Source organism: Battus philenor, unplaced genomic scaffold, assembly GCF_028537555.1.
Source record: "Battus philenor isolate CCGP_79_NKW_IND1 unplaced genomic scaffold, ilBatPhil1.0.hap1 SCAF_5, whole genome shotgun sequence".
NCBI classification, from domain to species: domain Eukaryota; kingdom Metazoa; phylum Arthropoda; class Insecta; order Lepidoptera; family Papilionidae; genus Battus; species Battus philenor.
In genome coordinates this window covers 13,109,180-13,123,896 of record NW_027181715.1, presented here as the reverse complement: position 1 = coordinate 13,123,896, position 14,717 = coordinate 13,109,180, and the positions used below count along the sequence as shown (strand labels likewise).

Sequence of the window (14,717 nt, the reverse complement as noted above, 5' to 3'; positions counted from 1 at the left end):
ATCGATGTGATTTATAGGCCTTAGTAATGCATTACAATGTGCGAGCAAGCGCTGGTCACCACCCGAGGTATGTGATCGGATATAAACAAACGGTAAGCTATCTGTTCTTAAATAACTCGTGTGCGTCTTGTCAATCGCAACCTCCCTTCCGAATGAATGGTGAGCGCTCGCAAGCGTCAGACTAGCATTACCTCGCATAGTGATGAAGATGTCTTCAATAGAATACTATACTTCAAAGTTCTTTCTCTTCGTTAAATTATTCCAAGTTACTTTGAGAGAGTTGAATTTCAAAGTTTAAACAATTGCGCATCAAAACGTGACACCGAAAAATTGCTCCGCTTTACGAGCCCGCAACGGAAGCAATCAAAAATATCGAAGGATTCCATATCGGATGCAAACAAATCTGCGACGTTCGCAGATCACGGGAAATATGGAATTGTAACGAACAAGGTTTTCGAGACAATTCTGTCGCCGAGAATCTAATTTGAACTAGTGTGGTCAATGCAATCATCTCGATATTTCTGTTACTGTATTATTTTCCTTATAGCCTAAGAATGACATCACAGTTCAAATATTATTAGAGTTGAATTTATTACAAGTTAAACATACAATTGGCATACGCACGGAATATTTTTTACTTTATTACGTACGAATCTCAAATGCATACTACTATTACATATATACCTAAATCGAAATAGCAAGCCACATAGCGCGTAGTACAGGCGGCCGTTGGTCCTTAAGATTCTTTAGAGGAGCAGTTTTTAAGGACCGGCAAGCGAAGCCTTGGTCATCCACCCACAATGTCACGCGTCCTTGTTAGGGTCATCAAAAAACGATGTAGAGAACTTTCAACGGATCTTATTGTTAATCCATAAAGGCGGCCATGTCTAACTAACATGATGATATATAGAATAAAACGATTTTAACTGTTAGATTAGTTATTCCATTGCGCCGTCTATTTCAAGAGATAAACAGTATTATTTTCATGAATACTGCAGTTTAAGGTATAGCATAACGCTTCTAGGGGCGTTCCCTAAACCTCTCACTTCACAATACTACGCTTGAAAGCTCTCTCAGGAACCTCGACTCGGGCCGCCAAGCTCTTAGATAGCATAGACAATCGCTCGATGGAGTGACTGCAAAAGGTTCTTGGACTTCCGAAAGGGATCTCACCATGGGCTGTCTCAAAATATATACTTATGGTAGTGTTAGTCACATCATATACATACTTCTCAATATATAAATTGTTTTAGCAATTCGACCATCATATTTCACTTGACTAAGCAATTTTAGACGTTAGCTCTTTGCTACGGCGTGCCTTTGATAAACGAATGGAATCGTTCATGTGAATATGGTACAAAGTTGGTCTTTATTGATATAAACTAGAGTTCCCCAAACTTTTTTGTGTCGTAGACCTCTTGCCACGTTTTTCCGTGTTAGGTAGACCCCCTACTTACCTAATATTGATTTCCTGTAAATTTCTAACTGTAGTGAAGTTTAGTGTATGTTCAAAATGTATTGCGACCACAAAGCGAATACCAACATCCTACATCTTACACAATTTCATAAAAATATATAATAACAATTTTTTTACTTCATAGGTACTTTTATAAATAATGTAAATGTTTTGATATTATAAGATAGTATGATGTAAGTAAATAGGTACTATCACTGTATGTACCGAGATCCACTATCGTGGACCCCCATTTTCATTTTATGGACCCCCAATTTTTTTTTCGCTGACGTAGACCCCTTGCAGATTGTGATAGACCCCTAGGGGTCGATATAGACCACTTTGGGAATCATTGATATAAACCAATGACTATATGGTTACATTATACTGCAAGTTTTGGTACATAGCAAAATTATTAGCAGGTCGTATCACCTGCTGTCACATCTCACTCAAAAGGTCTGCGTAACATACTACAGTTATACCAGGCCTGATCAAAAAAACAGTCATGACCTATATTTAACATTGCGTTTATGACCGTATTACATCACCTACCACCAAGTTATAGGTGATAACACACAGCTATTAATGCACGAGTATTATTAACATATGATAAACCCCTGCTTACGTTACATTTTTTTAATAGAAGGATTAAATCATGTTTATGATGCATACGAAACACTATAAAGTCTGGAAATGTAAAAATATAATATAATTATTCTTCGCTTGATAGTAATAATGATATAATGAGAACTTAACTCATTAAAAATATTTGCATGTTAATGGCAGATGAAAAAGATAACGTGTCCTCGAAATATTAGCGTCGGTCAAGTCTGATGGGAAATGAATCATCCTGCACAATGAGTCACGGAGAGGCGTCAACAGAAAACGTCTGCTTACAATGATTGCATTGTCAATATTGTTGTATTTTAGCACGTTAACCATTAACTAAATACAATATTTGATTTCATATATAGGGACATTTAGCAGGTACTCGGCGATAAATATTGCACATGAACCTTTGGAAAGAGACAATCGGCTAATTTCGGCTTCGTAGAACGCTACCTCTATCGCACGTAATACAAACAGTCCGGTATCTATTAGGAGCTGTTAAAATAAGTATCATTTGCTTCTGCATTTTTAACGTAACTGACCGATGTAAATTTGTTTTATATTAGTCATCCACAGCTGGACATAAACCTTTTCCATTGATATCCCTACAGGATTGGTTAGAAGCGGCTTTCATACGGGATTTTATAACGGCGTGAAGATCGTCCATTCATCTGTTCGTCTGACGTCCCTAATGGTCCCCACTCCAGAACCTTAAAGCCCCAGCGGCCATCTTTTCGTAAATAGAGCCTTTATTACTATAATTTGACGACTACTGATATACTTCGATGATCGATTCGTCTTTGATGTATCAGGGTTGTAATTTGAAAAGTATTTGTTCGATGTTTGCACTGACCTGTATCTGGAACATGGAGACGGTGTCGTCCAGCATGTGCACGCGAACGGCGAGCATCTTGCCGCCCTTCTTCGGTGTGGCGGGGGGCGTCCGAGCGCCGCCCGCTCCATCAACGCCCGCCGGCGTGCTTGCCGAGTGGTGCATACGACCTGTCACAAACATTACTTTCACCAACTTTATACAATACACTTAAACCTGTTATTGTGCGATAGATGGGGCATCACATAAAACTTGTAGCATAATTATCTCAACACAATTAAAAGTTACTTTTATGCGGTAAACTATCATCACATAAAAAAGCCTCACGTAGGAAATACTCAAAACCTTACGAAAAACTAGGAATTACTATAACATATAACTAAATTATACTTCGTAGCCTGACAATACGCGTAGTTTATTGTAGTACACTGGTTTAAAATCACTTCAAGATACTCGCACTCTCTTAGAGTTTACTTTATTTCAGTTATTATATATCCTTGCACCTATCACAGTAACTAGATATAAAATCCTACATACTAATCTCTTTCATTGATACAACTTAGTCAATTATGTTCAAATTTAATTGAAAATCATAAACAGCACAAAAAAATCTCATAAAAAGAACGCAAAATATAAATCCATACGCTCAAGGTATAAAATTTAAAAAATACGTGATAACGCAAAAGTATTAAAGTTTAGCTTATATTTAAGAAATATAGTAATCGAATACAAAATATAAACGTACAAATAACGTACGACAATATTATTAATTTAACCTAACCTTATGATATATCTATTTCCAGCGTCTGACAGACATATCTATTAAAATATTCAATTTTTCACGCGGATTGTAAAAGTTTAACGTCAATCAGAACGCTGCAAAGTTTAAATGGTTTTAAAAATTCGATTTTTGCAAAGATAATGTCCGAACGACCTAAGCTGAAGCAAAAGCAAACAAAATATTGGATATTATGTATAACATATTAACAATACACGAATATATACTCAAGAGAAACAAGTATGATATGCTAGACTAAGCTAACGTTAAGTTTATAGGTTTAGTTAATATAGACGAAAACTAGATTAACACAGAGAAAATAAAATCGAATTCAATACGAAATAACATAATATCTAGACGTATAAAAATTAATTCCACTTGTTATGCTATAATTTGAAAACGACTCTACAGAAATAAAAATAGAAATTTGGGGATTTAGTTGGCAAATTTAAAACGTATTTTCACAATTCATTTTGTGTCATTTCATCGCTAAAAAAAACACCCGTGCAGACCACCTTCGTGGACTAATTTTGCTAAATATCATCATATGATCAAATGTATTGTTTACGATTCCATAAAGGGCATACAGAGATACATTCATTTTTATTTGTATAGATACAGTATATAACAAGATTTCTGCCTTATTTGCCATGCTCCACCCAAACCTTTCTAAAATTCTTCAGCCACCTTTTATATAAAAATTGTATATTTAACATACATAATTTTTATATAAAACCGGAAGATTTAAACTCAGGTCGAGTCCACTTCTGAAATGCCCGGCTTAACAATCAAACCAATCCCTTATGGGACGTGAGGAAACACTGATAAATAATATAACATAACAATGTAACATATGCTGACCAATCAATTTTCCTAACATTACAGCAAAATTGTAATTACGTAACGTCTGCCAGCGGAGATCCTGCGAAAATGCTAATTTCCTAAACCCAGCGCACGGAAACCTATTGTTTGTGTTTGACCTAACTTCATCTCAACATAACATACTCGGATCAAACACGATATGAAGCTTATGCGATACGTTGGTTTAAATTATAAATTAACTACACAAGATAATTCGCTCGATAGGTCGCTGGTGTAAAATATATTTAACTCATTTGACACTCATCAATATGAACATATGATATATAAATTTTCAGGTTGAATTCGACAGGCCATAACCTAGTACAGTCTGCAAGGACATTTAGATTTAATATGTAGTAATCCGGATTTCGAAAACGCTTTTTCTTACCATATTATAGCTATATAAATAAATACGTAATGATAATCTGTGTTATCATTGAATATATATATATATATATATATATATATATATATATATATATATATATATGTGTGTGTGTGTGTGTATATGAAAGTAAAACCTGACTGTGTTTATAATGAAGTCCTCTATGATTAAGAAGCGCTGTGTCTAATTACCGTTCTCTGTTGATTCTTATATCATCGGCTGAAGTAATAAAATGTAAAGATAGACAATTTCAAACAGTTATATGCAGAACAACGGTTGCCTGCCTATGAACGAAATACAAAAAGTTTTTGTTCCTCTATTGTAATAAACTCGGTTTAATAATATATCAAAACTTATTTGAATGGATAACTCGAACCAGCCAGTGCAATGTAAGACGTCTACCGACAAGGCTAACTTCTTAAAGTCGTCGGAAGATGTGGATTATATGCTGCAGATTCTATTGCAGAGCTATGAGAGAGCCCTATATCATAATATATATGTAATAAATGTCCTAAGGCTAAAATTATCATGATGACAAAAAGGGAGTGTCCTCTGAAATATCTACTAAAAGTAGAATGTATTAGTTTGGGCTTAATGTTCGGGATCGGACAAAGGCTCGGATTTTTCCTAAGCATTGGAAATCTATGGATGATACCAAGTTTTGATCCAATTTTTTTTTAAACACAAGTCATTTAGACATCCCAGATTTAACTCGTATACATTGCTACGTAATCATTGGGGACATAAAAATGAACAGTGGGATAATGCTTCAAAAATAATTACAAAAGGCTGTGTAGTGAGAGTGCATAGTGTAACATAGATCAAGCATTAACCGCTGACGGAACTTAAAAAGAAATTGCGGACGAGCACGTGAGAGCCATCACTATCGCAGGGCGTTCGCGACAGAGAACACATTTGAGCCGTAAATCCGCCGTAAAAGAGAACCCATTTGCCTCAACTGCGCGTCTAAAATGTTGATACCATGCGGAATATAGGCAGCTTAATTTTTATCATTTTACTATGTACACCGTAACCAATACACGCGATTTAAGAAAGAGAAATACATAAACAAAAACTGAAATAAATATTTTGATACCAAAGTCTCTGTCAAATTTAAATAAGATAGTGGAACGACAGGATTCAATAATGGGGCCAAAAAATATATATGAGATACACGAGTAGAACTGACCACCCGAGCACGTATCTTTTTTTTTAAAGTCTTGGTGAAAGTGGGATTGTGATGGTATATATACGAAAACTTTTTACAATTCCGGCTCTAACGCAATGACGGCAACCACAGCAGCGTCCGAATTCAAATCGGCGTTTTAATTTAAATTTGGACGCGCTACAATTTTTGAAAACAAAAAGTATTGTGGTCGTATGAAGCTTTCTTACGATAAGATCTTTTAGTCTAGTACATAATAGTATCATTCCATGATGGCGACTCCAGTCTTCACAGCATATTTCTTTCATGAACCTTGATGTGCTTTACTAGGTTATAGAATTTATGGTGTATATGTCCATCATCGACCAGTTTAAAATTAACACTAGGCTTCCTACAATTTGCTACCAACGAGTCCTAACAAATTTTAGCCATATACAGGCCCGAATCTAGCTTGATAACCTTTTTCAAACTAATAGTTGTAGGAAAAGTAGACGATAAAAGACCACATGGGGAATCCCCGTCGGTCTAATCAAGACTTAATACCTGGACTCTTCGTCACTACTGCTTTGAAGGAAGAAGAGTACAGAATAATATGAGAGACGACTGAGTCGGAAGAAGAATATATGGTGAGGAAATAAAATTGGACAAGGGCGACGAAACGATCCGGACAGAAAGAAGTGAAGACAGATGAATCCAAAATGAAAATAACTGAACAAAGAAAGCGTTAAATAATTGCGGCAAGTGAACTTCGAGAATTCAGCTTACTGGGAGCGCAGCTAAGCTGCCTTGTACTCTCGACAAATAAGGTCTGTTCAATTAAACCCAAACTTTCCACCAATTCCGAACTTTAAGCTCGTAATAGTACAGTGTAATTGTGCTAGAAAAGTTTGTGGGTACGGCACCATTTCATTGTCATTTATGCTGTAGTTCCCCTACATTTTTAAAATTGGTCTGGTTGACCTTAACAAGGTCGTCTGTACCCTTTGTAAGTGGACGTTGTATGTTGCGCCTTACCCATCTGTGATCTTCGCCTTTAGAAACTTTTTTAAAATAATTATAGAAAAATGTCTACTATTACTCTTTTGTTAACCCTTTCGTTACCGGCATCTACCTTGTAATGTTGGCTTACGTGTAGATCCCTGTTTTAATATTTATCACAGACAGATAAAATACTAATAATTATTTTAACTACTATTTTTAATTAATATACCAATAAAATCTTTAAATATGTAACACAAATGAGAAAGATTGAACATCAGCTTACCGACATGCAATGTGTACAGTTCGCGGCGCACATGCCCGGTTCAGTAGCGTCACTTAGGCGGATCGCGTTGCGGTAAGGAATGATTAAGAGTCTTCTATAGAATACGATTGATGATTGAAATAGGAGTAAAAGCTTTCAAGTTTTATACTAAAGAATGATCTATGTACATATTTATTGGAATCAGGCGTTACCTCGCGGAAGTCCATCCTAAGTAAGAAAAGGACCAATATTTAGCCAATGCTCTGTTTGGCATTAATCGGTGTAACATAACTCCTGAAGATGCCCCGTGGAGGGGTGAAACACGTGTTGAGTAGTTTGGCGGTGGGGGTTGTGTGATTCGTATTGTTTGCCGCATACGCATTTATCAGCGGGCTGGCGGGCGGTGCATTTCATTGCACGACTACCACTGCATGTGCGGAAGTGGCTAAATATTGGTCCTTTTCTTACTTGATCTATGTACATTTACCCTTTATTTATTAGCAAAAAATACCTACGTACATTATTTGTTATTGCGTCGCATATTCGAATGTAGAATGTTTGTATCGACGCTCGTGATGTCAAAAGTCGGCACGCGAGCGAGCGGTTACAATGGAACGCGGCGCTTTTGTTGCGCTCAGCTCACGTCGTTTCCAACACCATCGCCCAGTGTTCTTCACACGGAGCCTGCGGCGTCAAATGATACATACTTCCCTAGACAATGCAAACTTGTCCATTGTGCTGCGACGATTACGCAGTTTGTTTACGCAATTCTTTATTATTTACTAGGATTATGAAAAAAATATCCTTCGCATTTTATATAAAAACTCGAGACATTTCTTTTGAGTTTATGTATACTTAACTATAGTGTATAGGCGCCATTTTGTTTGATGACTTTTTGCCATCTTAGAAATTTTTGATGATGATAAATACTTTATAAGTAGGTTTCGAGGTCATCTATTGATTTCAACCTGATACTGCCTTCAGGATTTTGAGGTGGATTTTTTTGGGTTTTGATAGATGCGTTAACCACCTACCAACCAAACTTTCTTAATTTTTGCTGAATAACACATGTGTGTGAACTTTTATGAATTAATTCCAGCCATTTTCTACCAATTTTAAGCTTTAATTTAAAAAAAAGGGAAATTAACTTGAATCAAAATTTCACCGATTATCTTTTTTTTAATGAAACTTTTAAAGTCGTCAAAAACCGCCAGGGACATTAGTTTAGCCATTGTTTTTTATATGTATTCTTATAAATAATATACCATTTGCTTTTTTTTCTCTTTCAGATAATATAACAATTTTTAAGCTATCATCTTCATCATACATATCATCATTATAAATCCAATTTTTGTTAGTTAAAATTATTTTTGTCATGTGTTTGATGTATCGACAAAAATAATTTTGAAGAAAATTTATGACATTAACGTTGTTCCTCCTAACAAAAAATTACAATCATTAAATAATCTATTAATACTTTGTCCTTCTAACAAATGCGACTTGGTATGCCGTTTTTCCTGTCTAAAGCGTCCTTTTTGTTTATCAATTGTAATTTGTATCGCTAGTGTTTTTTAATGACAGTTAGGAGAGGGTTGCCGCTATTTGATACGAATATTTCTTCTCCTCGCTGCGAAAAGGTAAATGCAGCTTAAATTTATATATATAAACAATACAATTGGGAGGTTTTACTCAATTATACATTAATTGGTACATTATTTTATTTCAATTTGCTGCCCGAGCGCTACAGACCTTTAAATACCTTGAGGTTAAGGACAATGTGCGGAGCCAACTCACCAAAATATTCTACTGTAGATTTTTTCCTGAAGAGGTCCAATAAGTTGAACGGAGGTCCAAAACGTCCTAGCTTTGGAATGCTCCGCCTCAGTATTGGCATAGTTTTCATTTATTAATATTGACGTGACAATAAACATAAAAAATTTAAACAAAGCATTAAGTATAAACTTTTGAATCAGTATAGGACAGTCTATAAAGTCTATGCAAATTATAAGCGAATACGTGTTTTACAAGACCTGCTAATACAATATTTCTATAGAACCAGAACCGTTGTAAAGACGTTTAATCCTACGGCGTCATGGAGTAGTTACTCAAATTTTTGTCTAGTCACATGCGTATCTAGTCGCATTATGAATTTTAAAAACTTTTCCGTTAGTCGGGCGCAAACATCGCCAATTGTAAACTAAACGTGAGCCAAGTTGCCAAGCGAAGCGATTGACAAATTAGACAACGGAATATAAGTCGAAAAAAATAGGTATATATATATATTAACATGTTTCGTGCCACGACAATTTTTAGAACATTTTTCATTCAGGCTGCGTGGGGCGTATGCGACCCACACTTTAAAAATTAAAAGTCGTTTAAGACGTATGCTTTACACATTTTCAATACTGCAAAGCTATAATTAGCTGAAAAAAAAGTTACAAGTTTTATTATACATTACGTATGCGTATGCGTGATGTCTGGTTATATATATTTGACCCTACAATTCATTTGTAAATGGCATGAACGGAAAGTGCAGCGGGGATCATAAATGCCCCACATGGTATGGAATGTTTTAATTGTAAATAAAACAGTTTATTTGTTACCATATTATTTCACAAGTTTGAATAATGACTCTATCAAGGTCGACGGAAAATGCCAACCAATCCTTTTGAGTCTATAAGTCTATGGCGGAGGTCTATGGTCAAGCTGAGGACGTCCGAAGGCTCGAATGATGTACCACCGTTTATTTTATTATTCCTACATGTATTTACTAAATATAGGTATCAAGATACATAAAATATATTTCGCTTTCGTCCCGTTAAAGAAAAGATACAAAGTTTTTAAAAACATTATCTGTCAAATGCCAAGCTCAAAAACAATGACTTCACTAAATAATCCAAATTTAATTTTAACATTTTCATTAACACCCGGATAATATTATCATGGGAGAAAATTTTTTATAAAATTGTTAAAAACACTTCTCTTTTCCCATACAAAATACTAAAGAATAAATTAAAACACCTGTACCTAGTTTTGAAACATATGACGTCATCCAAAACAAAAAAATGGTATTGAAATTGTCTTCGATTAATCTGCTACTCATGCTATTTGCGAAATAAAAAACATATCACTGTTCGTAGTCATTGGCTTTAGAAATCAAATCAATAAATATGGCGATCACTCGAAATACGTCTCAATTTTTCTTTTTACTAATCCAAATTGGCAAGAAAATTTTGATAATTTTTTATAGTACATCTTTCAAGGCAGCTTGTCATTTAACAATTAAAAATAGACTATTATAAATTAAAAAGTAATAGAAGAGAAATTGACGAAATTTTCCCGCCATTTAATAGTTCATAAATTCTACTTTACAACACAACTATTTTTATTTTGTTAATTAACTTAGAGAACCATCGTTAAGTTACATTAATGTCATCCATCACTTAATGGTATCATACTTATGACCTTTTAGGACTTGTCAATAAAGTTATTATGTTTTGTACATTTCTGGCAACCAAATATAATAGGAGACATACCTAGATATATTGTAAAATTATCATGAACACTAAATTAATTCATTTTGAGGTCCTGATTACATAAAAACCGTAATTGTTTTACGTGTTTTAAAGGACATTATCCTAAAATTTTAGCAGTTTAAAGACATAAAAACAATAACGACATAAAATTTTCCATTGGTAGATAACAATTTTTACACCTATTTTTAATTTAGTCTTTATAATATAAGATTATGGTTTTATATTCTAGATTTAATTCATTAAATGATTAGTTTGATTTCCGCATTTATGTTATTATTTAATGTAGAAATTATTGCTAATCAATCACTAATAATTTTTAAACAATTTTATTTTTTATGTGCCTTTAATGTTATTTTCAGACAGTTTACGTTTTGAAATTGTATTTACATCATTTTTGTTATTATATTTTAAATTTTAATCAGATTTATACTCAAAATATTACTATAAACAAATCATTGTAAGGTAAACTTATAATGATGGCATTTAAATTTCGTATTTTTTATCACATTTTCTGATAGATTATACAGGAGAATGATTGGTTATAAGTGAGAGTTTTAAAATGTGTAGCTCATTTGTCAGCAAAAAGTTTTAAAGCTTTTACACCTATTTACAATTACCATGTATAAAGTGATCACTCTGAAATATATTACATTTATTATTTTTTTTCTAATGAAATGCCACAAGCTAATAACTTCTGTCAGTATAAAGTCATAGCAAATAATAATTTTACTACTTAGTACTCCAAATTTTTAAACTTAAAACTTATCACTATATTTTTGTCAACTCTTGCTAGAAAATTTAAACTTATAAATAAATAAATTAACAAGCTATGGTTTATCTCTAATTAAACCTACCTGGCAATGTGTGGTATCCTATTGTGGACAGATGTCCGGTAGAATTACAGCTGCCTGGCGGGAGTTCAGAGTCCATCATATCTCTATCTTGTCACTTAGCCACAAACCTAACACCTGTGTTCTACACCCAAGTCCCATTATATGAATGAAGCTTGATGTCTACACTCAGTTGCGTTTTGGTATTAAACCTGTGAACAATATAATACACATATATATATTATAGTTGATAACAAAAGTAAATATATTGTTTAGAAATAAAAACTTCTTAAAAAGGTAGCCATGTGAATATAACTTAAGGAAGACATTACTTTCCGGTTCCCCTAATAGATTAATGCATAGTTTACTAACTAACCACTAAGTTGTAATTTAATTTTTATTTATACAAGTAATTTTAAAAATTTGTACTAGACCCCCAAAATATCTAATGCCTCACTGTATCTTAAACTAATAAAAATAATGAAAGCTTTTAAAAAAACGTTCATAAGAATTAATTTATTATGAGCACTTGTGCATGAGCTTCATGTATATTTTTTGATATAGCAAAAAAATTGACCATATCAAGTTGATTTTTTTTAATAATTCTATGGTGGAAAATAAACTAACAAAATTCATATGTCTTAACCATTAAATAATATGCCTATAATTCTTTTTGGGTGTTATCAAATCTTAAAATTGTTGTAATAATTTAAAACAACAAAATATTGTTATAGATTGTTTCTATTAATTACTCTTTACATATAAATTAACATAAAAGGAAAAGAAAAAGAATGTATGAACAATTTCTTTTCTGATAGTTTTTTTTAAAACAGTACAGAAATAATACAAACAGCTAAACAAAAATGTTTAGCTGTTGATAAAATCTACATATTAATCTCACATATAATTATTGTACCTTATCCTCAGCCTCAGAACTTTTGCACTCGCAGGGAAATAGGCCCGAATAAATTAGAAAAGGCTTTACAATAAAAATTTATGAATTATTCACAATCAGATATTTTTTTAAGATTTTTGAACTACTGCTTTACTGCATACGGTGCAGGACCGGCGCTCCAATTCGCACCCTCAGACATAAATAGTAGGTCCGATGCAATAACCAGAAAATAGGTCAACGGAGGTGTGCCCCGGCCACCCCGAGAGAGACAGCAACTGCCTCGGCGCATCGTAATCCTGTGCAAATTTAATTACAACTACGCTACCTCATAAATCGCGGAGCTATTTATATATATTAATAATTTATTATTAAATCTACAATTTATAACAAGAAACATTTTAACTCACATTAAGATAATTAAAAAGGACACAACACAACCCCCTGCTTTCAATGTTAGACTTGTCAACCACCAAGCTCAGTCATTGATCTTATTTGTCATGTGATGCACCGTACATTTTTTATATTTACAACTTTTATTACACGAACACATTAACACAAAATTAGAAGGCAAGCATTTGTAATAATTTCAACATTTTTATTTATTTTTCACACAATATTTTGCCCATTTCTTTACACACCCCGAACCGTACCCTCGCCATATTTATTTACTTTATCAATGTTGCTTTACTTAAAATACTTTGATAACAATGTTTATATTGTATTAAACAGAATTCTAGTCAAAAAAGTTTTTGTCTTCTTGCTGTTGTCGTATCATCACTTACATTTAAAATTCTATTTAGATCATATAAAATTAAACATTTGATCAGGTATTTCAAGGGAGTATTATTTTTTTATTCGTGATATTTATTCTCAAAGCAAATTTGGGGATTTTTAGTAACTTTGTTCCTTAGAACATATTCTATTTTATTAACAATGTACAAACGATAGTACTTACTTATTTAATGAAGCCTAAAATATTTATTTTAGAACGCATATTTTTGGTCTAGTAACAAATTATTTGTTTGTCGTTGTCACATACTCTGTCACATTTGTATTCTCTACTGCAGTGTTGTTATTTATTAAGATTGGACGTATCTGAAGGATTCTTTTTAAATAAATAGATTAAGATCTGTCTAGTATTTTGGAGATAAAAAGTATGATAGACATCTAAATTTCGTTTACTCGGAATTAAAAATGGAAACTACTCCATTGTTAACACGACCAAAGAAGAAATCCTTCTGGTCAAGGTAAGTTTTCTTCTTCATCTTTGTTTCATATTCTGTCTTACGTGTATAAAATAATTTGTCTTAATTAATTTTAGATTCAGTTTCTCAAAGTTTCGTAGGAAGGAACTATCCTCAAGGGTTATTTATATAGGACAATTACCCGAAGATGAATTTCCACCAAATTATGTCTGTAATCAGGTAAGCTTATCACTGTGAATAATATCAAACAATTACGAGTAGTCTTAAGAACTGGTTTAATAGGTAGAACCAATTGTTCATAAAGTTTTGATGAATTAGTCATAATAAATATTGACTAGTATTAACACAAAAAATTCATGCAAATATTGATATTGTTAATAATTTATGTATTATTGTCCATATAATTTCAGTATGTATTCTGTCTTTTAGATATTGCTAATTTAAAACAAGATAGTGTCAACTTATATTTTTGTTTCAGAAATATAGCTTCATTACATTCCTACCAATTGTTCTGTTTGAACAGTTTCGTTTCTTTTTGAACATGTATTTCTTAGTGATGGCTGTGAGTCAGTTTATACCCAGTATCAGGATTGGGTATTTATATACTTACTGGGGTCCACTTTGTTTTGTGCTTGCAGTAACATTGTTCAGAGAGGCAATTGATGATTTCAGGAGATACAGGTAACATTTACTACCATTTATAGGTCTTGATTATTAAAATATTTTGAGCATAACTCAGTAATAGTAAATAACCTTGCATATTTTAAAAAGGTGTAATTACATTGTTCAAAACTTGAGCATAGAATTGTGAACATGGCTCTTCTGAACCAGTCATATGTATGTAGTATAAAGAGTAGTTAAAATTAAAAAAATATAAAACTTATGTATACCACTTTTCATTGCTATGTGAGCAACGAAAAGTGGT

At 33.1% G+C, this 14,717-nt stretch overlaps 2 protein-coding genes across 3 annotated transcripts in view; one reads left to right on the top strand and one right to left on the bottom strand.

Moving 5' to 3' along the window:
* LOC137929328 (FERM, ARHGEF and pleckstrin domain-containing protein 1-like) overlaps positions 1 to 13,232 on the bottom strand; it is a 91,995-nt gene extending 78,763 nt beyond the window's left edge. For both annotated transcript variants that reach the window (XM_068772218.1, XM_068772219.1), the window contains exons 1-3: positions 12,995 to 13,232; positions 11,717 to 11,904; positions 2,916 to 3,064 (exon numbers count right to left, since the gene is read on the bottom strand). In XM_068772218.1, the coding sequence (XP_068628319.1) occupies positions 2,916 to 3,064; positions 11,717 to 11,795 (228 nt within the window). In that variant the 5' untranslated portion in view covers positions 11,796 to 11,904; positions 12,995 to 13,232. The remainder of the gene's footprint in view (positions 1 to 2,915; positions 3,065 to 11,716; positions 11,905 to 12,994) is intronic.
* A 435-nt stretch (positions 13,233 to 13,667) lies between these two features.
* The window catches only part of LOC137929333 (probable phospholipid-transporting ATPase IIB), a 31,665-nt gene continuing 30,615 nt past the window's right edge, over positions 13,668 to 14,717 (top strand). The window contains exons 1-3 of the mRNA XM_068772223.1: positions 13,668 to 13,834; positions 13,909 to 14,011; positions 14,271 to 14,473. Coding sequence (XP_068628324.1) covers positions 13,782 to 13,834; positions 13,909 to 14,011; positions 14,271 to 14,473 — 359 coding nt within the window. The 5' untranslated portion in view covers positions 13,668 to 13,781. The remainder of the gene's footprint in view (positions 13,835 to 13,908; positions 14,012 to 14,270; positions 14,474 to 14,717) is intronic.